The sequence below is a fragment of the Chanodichthys erythropterus genome, chromosome 6, assembly GCF_024489055.1.
Source record: "Chanodichthys erythropterus isolate Z2021 chromosome 6, ASM2448905v1, whole genome shotgun sequence".
Lineage (NCBI taxonomy): Eukaryota > Metazoa > Chordata > Actinopteri > Cypriniformes > Xenocyprididae > Chanodichthys > Chanodichthys erythropterus.
In genome coordinates this window covers 21,369,662-21,378,342 of record NC_090226.1, presented here as the reverse complement: position 1 = coordinate 21,378,342, position 8,681 = coordinate 21,369,662, and the positions used below count along the sequence as shown (strand labels likewise).

The 8,681-nt window shown below is 35.6% G+C and overlaps 1 protein-coding gene across 2 annotated transcripts; it reads right to left on the bottom strand.

Moving 5' to 3' along the window:
- Positions 1–4,901: 4,901 nt before the first annotated feature.
- On the bottom strand, positions 4,902–7,539 carry btf3l4 (basic transcription factor 3-like 4). Of its 2 annotated transcripts, none has more exons than XM_067387379.1 (6): positions 7,450–7,539; positions 6,143–6,204; positions 5,771–5,884; positions 5,481–5,682; positions 5,335–5,394; positions 4,902–5,253 (listed from the first exon to the last, which is right to left on the bottom strand). In XM_067387379.1, the coding sequence occupies exons 2-6, from the start codon at positions 6,194–6,196 to the stop codon at positions 5,207–5,209; spliced, it is 477 nt and encodes a 158-aa protein (XP_067243480.1). In that variant the 5' UTR covers positions 6,197–6,204; positions 7,450–7,539; the 3' UTR covers positions 4,902–5,206. The 2 variants fall into 2 exon arrangements, with proteins under 2 accessions (XP_067243480.1, XP_067243481.1); XM_067387380.1 differs by having other exon boundaries at positions 6,143–6,201; positions 7,450–7,495.
- Between the last annotated feature and the right edge of the window lie 1,142 nt (positions 7,540–8,681).

Genomic DNA, 8,681 nt, shown 5'->3' with positions numbered 1-8,681 from the left:
CGTACACCCCGACTGTTACATTATGTTGAGATTCGCCTGTTCGTCGGAGGTCTTTTAAACAAATGAGATTTATATAAGGAGGAAACAATGGTTTGAGACTCACTGTAGGTCATTTCCATGTACTGAAACTCTTGTTATTTAACTATGCCGAGGTAAATTCAATTTTTAATTCTAGGGCACCTTTAAGCGGACTAAATGACTGGAGAAGTCCTGCATACATCACCAGAGAGAAATCTATTTCACCGGAAGGTCCAGTTGTAACATTTTGATTAAACTTCTATATTAATATTATAAAATAATACATATAGTACAATATTAAAATAAATGTTAAATAGTCCTATTAGATCTTAAAAAGCATAATATATCGAACTTAATAACCATTAAATGTTAAGTTTAAATGTAAAGTACAAATATATGACTCCTGAGTAGCCGAATAATGATTTTTACAATATAAACATTGTACGATAAGTCTACTACTGACCTTTGAAAACTTACTTTTACACAATATGTACCATGACGCTTTATCTCTTTATCCTTGGCCTTAAAAGTGTTGAAGACCCCGGTTCTACTGTAGCCTAATTATTTTTGGTAGGTAATAATTATGATATATGTCCAAATTCCATGTTCCTTGGTGTTCTGTATTTAATGCTGTGCCACTGTCTCAGACGCACAGACACAGGTCCTGCATCACTATTTCACAGTGAGGATTTGCTGAGTGGACAGAATGACTCGTCTGCATGGGTGTATGCTGTATGCAGATACGCTTCATAATGATGCATTTGAACGCAACTAAATCCACATACTCACGCATTTCAATGCGTAGGCTATTCAATATACAAATTCATAGATATAAATACAACAACCGCTGCAAAAAAAAAAAAAAAAAAAAATGCTAAGCAGCATCGCTTTCTGATTCAGAGCCCGATTTTGACACCTCACCCCATCTACTCTACCAGCAACGCGACGCGACACACTAGAACGCGTCGCTTGCTTGCTTGCGCTTGCGTTCTAGTCTACGCGTCGCACTAAAGTGTCAAAACATTTTAGTTTTCGTGTATTCTCCGTCTAATCCGAAATTGTTTTCCAAAAAGTTAGTGTAGCATCTGTTACCGCAGGAATAATTGAATGTGCGATTGGTTATTCTCTCAGCACTGCATTGCAGACGAGCCGCCGCAACCTTCACACAAGACAACATCTTCAGTGCCTTTGACATGGACACACGTTGCAGTGGTAATTCAGCATTACTTCTGGTAGCAGCACCAGCAAACGCATGTGTTCATGGCTGATGCACATCACTCTCGCCTGTGGCTGCTGGTGACTACAGCAATGCGACACAGTACCGTCAACAAGAGCCAATTACCACATCCTCACTTACAGTCATCATCTCAGAATAAAACCCCGAAAACTCCCACAGGAATAATAGAGATTATTTTTGCGCTCGATACTGACGCATCAAATAAATAACTATAATGAATGTAAGTAATTACCAGGATCTCTGTATTCCATCGCCACCTCAGAGTACTGTTGACTTGTGCGCGCCATCAGAGGTCTGCGCGAGGCTGTAGCTACAGCGGCGCTCGAGATGAACGCGCGTTCACAGGGGCGTCGCAATCACTTGAGAAGTCAAGAGGTGCACAATGACGAGTTTTTCGACGTTGACAAAGTTTCATTTTCTTTTTATTAATTATTAATATTGCCCATTGTTTTAACATAAAATTGCCTTGCTATTTCTATCACTTGGGTATCTCATTATGGCAGATATAAAACATTTTAAACCAACCGTAAAGGTGCGTAATGTACGCGAAATTTCGCAAAGAAAAAAAGGTTTGCAATAGTGTAGCGAAGAATGAAGCAGCTCACACAGAAGTCACTTTCAAACCAGCTTTCTGTTGGTTTGCGTCGAATTCGCCTTACCATCTTGAACCCGTTGCGAATCTGGAGATATTTTACCCATTTGCATGGATTCCTATTGAATTACTGGATTTCGCCCGCTAATAGTACTAATTAAAAGGTTAGTTCACCCAAAAATGAAAATAATGTCATTTACTCACCCTCATGTCGATCTACACCCGTAAGACCTTTGTTATTCTTCGGAACACAAATTAAGATATTTTCGTTGAAATCCGATGGCTCAGTGAGGCCTGCATAGCCAGCAATGACATTTCCTCTCTCAAGATTTACTAAAAACATATTTAAATCGGTTCATGTGAGTACAGTGGTTCAATATTAATATTATAAAGCGACAAGAATATTTTTGGTGAGCCAAAAAAAAAAAAAATAAAAAAAAAAATAACGACTTATATAGTGGCCGATTTCAAAACACTGCTTCGGTTATGAATCTGCGCGTCGAATCAGCGGTCACATGATTTTCATTCGAATCATGATTCGATACACTGATTCATAACGCTCCGAAGCTTCATGAAGCATGTGTTTTGAAATTGGCCATCACTATATAATTTGTTATTTTGTTTTTTGGCGCACCAAAAATATTCTCGTCGCTTTATAATATTAATATTGAACCACTGTACTCACATGAACCGATTTAAATATGTTTTTAGTACCTTTATGGATCTTGAGAGAGGAAGTGTCATTGCTCTCTATGGAGTCCTCATGGAGCTATCAGATTTCAACTAAAACTTTATAATATTATTATTGAACCACTGTATCACATTAACTTATTTAAATATGTTTTTAGTACAGATCTTGAGAGAGGAAATGTTTTAGTGAACTAAATGTTTTAGTGAACTAACCCTTTAATGCTGGGCAAACGATTAATCCCATTAATCGCATTCCAAAATAAAAGTTTGTTTACATAATATGTGTGTGTTGTGTATAATTATTATGTATATATAAATATACACACATGCATTTATATATAAGAAAAAATTGTTATATTTATAAATTAAAAATGTATATATAAATTATAGATATGTACAGTACATGCAAATATTTCGTAAATATATACACATGTATGTGTGTAAGTATTAGGGCTGTCACGATATTAGATTTTTCACACCAACTAAATTAACTAAACTAAATTTTATTTCCTACCGTTTCGGAGATAAATGTAGTCGCACGTTGATCTGCCAGTCATGGGTCTTTCATGCAATAACTCTCCTCGTCTTTGCATAATAATGCATTTAAAAATTAATGAACAAACGCATCGTTATAAAAGTTCACAATGCTGTTGCAAATGAAATATAATTTGGATAACATTTAATAAACATATTTTCGTCAGGTTAGATACTGATTATTAATCATTCAAGCCCCTTTATCTTAACCGCTCTGCTTAACCGGCTGACTCGCACATCCGTCATGTTTGTAGTTTTTTAACACTTTTTACTCGTTTTTGTAGTTCTAATCGAATCCTCGTCCACAGCGCAATGTGTTATGGGCAATATTACCGGTTAGAAGTGTGCACGGATCTGCACTTCGAATTCTAGCCGGAAAAAGTAGACCATCCGGGTATCTTTGGAATACTCATTTCAACATACTACGATTTGGGACATACTAATTCTTTTTTCGAATACTATTTAGGACGGATAGTATGCGAATTGGGACGCAGCAAGTGTGTCGAATCATGATTCAGATCGCGTGTCAAACTGCCAATGGCTTAAATCAAGTGACTTTGGCGCTCCGAACAGCAGATTCGACACAATGATTCATTTGTGCTCCGATGCTTCCTGAAGCAGTGTTTTGAAATCTGCCATCACTATATAAGTCTTTTTTTTTTTTTTTTTTGGTGCACCAAAAATATTCTCGTCACTTTATAATATTAATATTGAACAACTGAACTCACATGAACCGATTTAGATGTGTTTTTAGTACCTTTATGGATCTTGAGAGAGGAAATGTCACTGCTCCCTATGCAGGCCTCATGGAGCCATCGGATTTCAACTAAAATATCTTAATTTGTGTTCCGAAGATTAACAAAGGTCTTACGGGCGTGGAACGGCATGAGGGTAAGTAATAAATGACAGAATTGTCATTTCTGGGTGAACTAACCCTTTAGTTTCATATTTAATCCAAATGTACCTTAAACTAATCTACCAGTAGGTGGCAGCACGTCACTGTCTTAATGAGTGAGTCAACCGATTTGTTCAAATGACTGATTCATTCAGGAACGAAGCTCGGATTCATTCGTCCTAAACGCGGATTCAGTCAGTACATCTTACGTTCTGGGAACCAAAAATTGTTAGCTGGGAAGGAGCCAGAAGCTCTCCAAACGGTCCCGCGGTACTTTGATGTCATACGCTGATTGGTCTGCGCCGATGCATCTCGAACAAGCCTATTCTTAAAATGCTTCTCATAATCTACAGATCTCAAATGAAGAATAGAAAATATGCTATTTTTGAGGCGTTGTTACATTTACAGCCGGTCATCGAATTTTTGTGGGTAAAATACAGTCATTTCAATAGAAACCTATGCGATCTAGTATTTCTCATGATGTTGGTGAAAGATTTTCGCAAATTATGTATTGGGTTCGTCACACAAATTCTCTCCGTTTACCAACAGAAAACTGCTTGGTTTGAAAGTGACTTCTGACATCGCTAAACATAATGAACCTTTTTTGTTTTACAGTAACCCCAGAAGTAGCAGCTGTTGCTGTGTTAATATCAGCATTTGCCACTTTAACCATCTTTATTCTCCGTTTAGGACTTTGCGAATATATTTAATATATAAAAAAAACATGTTTGCACCGTTTCTAGGTGATTGTCATGGCATTTAAGTACATAGGATAATTGATTGTCCAAAACCATGTTGGCCAAAAGTAGTAGCGATAGTGTTTTGGCATAACCTGCTTAGCAATTCAAGCAAAAACATATTTAACTCTTATAATAATATATGACTAATGACAAATATGTTAAAACTTATATAAGAAAACCAAAGCACCATATAGAAAAGGTTTATGAGTTTTATTTTTATTTAATCAACAGAAAAAAAATATTAAGACTAATTTTCATAGCCACAGCCATCAAAACTTGCATTTCAACTAGCATTGTGGTTAAGATTTATAACCATGTAACCGTCCATCTTAAAGTATAAATGTAGGAGAAAGGTCAGGGATGGATCTGGAACAGCCAATTTGTGATATAAAAGTCTCTTGTTTCACTGGATAGTGTTGAAATGATATGTCTGTCACTCTAATTTAAAAATAGCGCAGGAGACTTTATCCTGAACAGGAGTTTTACGGAAGGTCCAATGATCAGTTTGCCTCATTCTTTGACGCCTCGTCGAAGTTCTCTACAAGATCTGCAAAGAGGATAAAATGACTTAAATCTGCATATTACCATTTACCGCTTGTTCAAAAGAAAAAAATACAAAACTTCATACCTGGGACATCATCATCTTCTTCATCGATATCCTCTGCTTTCGGAGCTTTGTTGTCGAGAACTTGAAATGTAACAACAAAACAACAACGTCAGTGTCTACACTAAACTGTAAATTCAACCATATTTCAAAATCACCTCTTCACTCACCCTGTCTGGGGAACTGCTCGGCGAGTTTGCGCAGACTTGTGAGACTGTCAGCGCCGAGCTGACTGAGGATTCCTGGGAGCATTTCCGTGAGCTGTTTGGTCTCTGCGTGGCCCGTGATGGCGAACGTATTGGCAGACAGAGACGCCTGCACTTTGGGGTTATTGAAGTGAATGACCATGCCATCATCTTTAATCATATTCACCTGTAAAACAAGATCAAACTCTCAATGCCCTCTGAGCGGGACAGAATGAGACCAGCAAAGAAAAAAAACTGGAGAGCTTTTGCTCTACCTCTTCAATGCCAGCTATGTTATTGACAGCAAGTTTCTTTAATGAACTCTGGAGTTTCTTGTCATCAGCTGTTGCTGTTCTGTGCACCACCTTCTTCTTCCTGCGTGCAGTGCCCTGTGGAAAACACATCAAAACTGAGACATAACAACAGAAAATACCACAGCAACACCAAAATAAATGTTCATACTTTTACTAAAATGCTTTATACTCGTTGCTTGAAATATTTATTAATATAACCGCGATTGTGTTCATCAGAAAGAAGGAAGTCATTTACACCTAGGATGGCTTGAGGGTGAGTAAAGCTTGGGCTAATTTCCATTTGAAAGTGAACTAATCTTTTAACGTTCAGGTTTCATTGACAATACTTCTTACCTTGCCCCCTATTCGGACCTGGGCTTGAAGTTTAGCCAATTTCTCTTGATTCATACTGACTTCTGAAACAAACAGATGGTTCATTATTCAAATGCTTTAAGATCCATTCACCTTTCACTATAAAATTTTATAAAAATGTGTAGTTGTAATTTAAACAACTACAATACATGGTGACGTGTTAAATATCAATTTGGCCTGTTTTTTAAAAAAACAAAAAACGATTTGCATATATAGTTTGGATTTCCCCTGCAGGCTACATTAAACTATCCCTAGACTAGACTAACATCACTAGACCAAAACAAACAAATAAATAAATGTTTTTCCAACTAAACATTTAGACAGATTTCTGCATTTAATCATGCTTAAAAACCAATGCAATACAAAGCTTGCATAATGTCTGCCTGCAAAACTTTTGTTAGTTTGTAAAACTTTTGCATTTTTTTGTAAAACTTTAGCATTCCCTTAAGAAAATTTGCATTCACTCACAAAAAAATGTGTTCATTCATTAAGAAGCGTGCAAATAAGTTTTGCAAGCTAACTCACAATTTATGCAATACATTTGGGAGCAAACAAAATGTCTTTGGGGAGCACAAAACTTTAGCAAAAAAAAAAGTCAGAAGTATTGTAAAGCATTATAATTTCTCCATCTTATATATTTTTTTACAACTATAGCACATGATAAATTAAAAAGTGCATACTCATGGAAATTTCTATTACTTTTCAGATTTTATGACTTTACCAGGCCTTTTCATTTCATTATCTAAAAAATATTCAAAATTAATATAATTAGTATTTGTATACAAAATTTTACAAATAGCACGCGACATTGCAACTACACATAAAGCTCCACATCGTAACTAACTACACCAACACTCAATGTATTGTGAAACTGCTCTCCCTTTCAGAGTTGTGGATTGACAGTCGTCCTTACAGAGAGAATTGCTGCCGATGCGCCTGTCAGGAGGCTACAAAATTAGATAGGAGAAATACGGCATATATTGAGAGTATCTCATTAAAACCACCCGCTCGTCGGTTTGAGGAACATTCTAGGCTTCTTAATCTTAAATATTGTTTCTGTCCCTCAAACATGACGTGATGGCATACGCAGTGATGGAGAATAAAGACAAATCCTGACGGTGCATAATCTGAGTGAGTGCATCAGTCCACCATAACACACATGCGCAAACATCTCACAATCACATCAGAAACATACGGCACCGAGCGACTTTATCACATTTAACACTTACAACGAAGCCATCGTGGTTGTAATATATTCAAATAAACACATAACGGTGTTCATTACTGACCTGATAAACGCAGCTGCTCAGAGAAGCATGCGTTGAATGAACAGGGCGGAAGTGGTCAGACTAAATACGTCACGTTGTTTTTGTTGTTGTAATGGCGAACAGCAGTGATGCTGCCACCTAGCGGATTGGGCTTAAATAAAGGAAACGTACAGGTCAAACTTGTATGAACTTGCTGATTGCATCATGGTAAATGTAGAAAAATCCCAATAAACAAACTGCATGCCTTGAAAAAAAAAAGTATGTGCTGGAAGTATGTGCTTTATTCCTAGAGTAAAAATGGCAAACAATAAAGTACATAATTTTATATATTTTATATATAATTTAATATATATATATATATATATATATATATATATATATATATATATATATATATATATATATATATATATATATATTTTTTTTTTTACTAAAGTTAGGAAAAGATAACCGAATAATAAATGGATACAGTATTTATTCTGTGTTATCCCACTGGTCACAAATGTAACAAATTACATGTTTACTTATGACCACAATTTATATGAGACAGAGCAAATTTTATAATAATTTAATAATAGACCACATAAACATTATAGGTCCTAAATATGGTATAGTGGTGTCTTTATTATGACATATTTGATAGTTAAACAGCTCTGGTCATGTGACCATTTACAGTAGCCAAGCAAAATGTTCACATTTAAAATAGAGACAATTTCATTAAAAACCCATGGATATCATAAAATACAAACATCATGATGACATAAACGCACTGTATCTTAATATGTAAATTACTTACATGCATAACACCTTGGACATCATTTTTGAAGAAAAAAAAAAAGCAGCATAAACTACAAAAGGCAAAAGCTACATTCCTAATTACATTATATGCTGTAATTGAGAGACAATGGAAACAGCACATAACATGACTGATACATTTGACTATGATCATTTGATAAATTTGCTGATAAACAGATTTATTTATTTTATTTTTTTTTCACATGAAGTTTCAAAACACACTTGGTTGACACAACAAACTATCAAACCAAATATTCAAAGACATGTAGACCCTGCTATCCATCTGTCATAAGTTGCAGTATGCAGCAGGCTTTTTTTTTTTTTGGTCCCTATTTGAACTTTTCTGGCACATTGTACTTAATGAGAACAACTCTGTGATTGACCTCAGACTGAACTTTTAAATGAATGTAAATTTCCTCAACAGAAATAGTCTTTTCTGCTGTAATGATCCAATATCA

What these genes read in the sequence shown, in the direction of transcription:
- btf3l4 (XM_067387379.1), bottom strand. Translation starts at nt 6,196, where the DNA reads ATGAATCAAGAGAAATTGGCTAAACTTCAAGCCCAGGTCCGAATAGGG. An exon ending in AGGTCCGAATAGGGGGCAAG is followed by an intron (nt 5,885 to 6,142) that starts GTAAGAAGTATT and finishes TGTTTTCCACAG; the next exon opens with GGCACTGCACGCAGGAAGAA. An exon ending in AGAAGATGATGATGTCCCAG is followed by an intron (nt 5,254 to 5,334) that starts GTATGAAGTTTT and finishes TCCTCTTTGCAG; the next exon opens with ATCTTGTAGAGAACTTCGAC.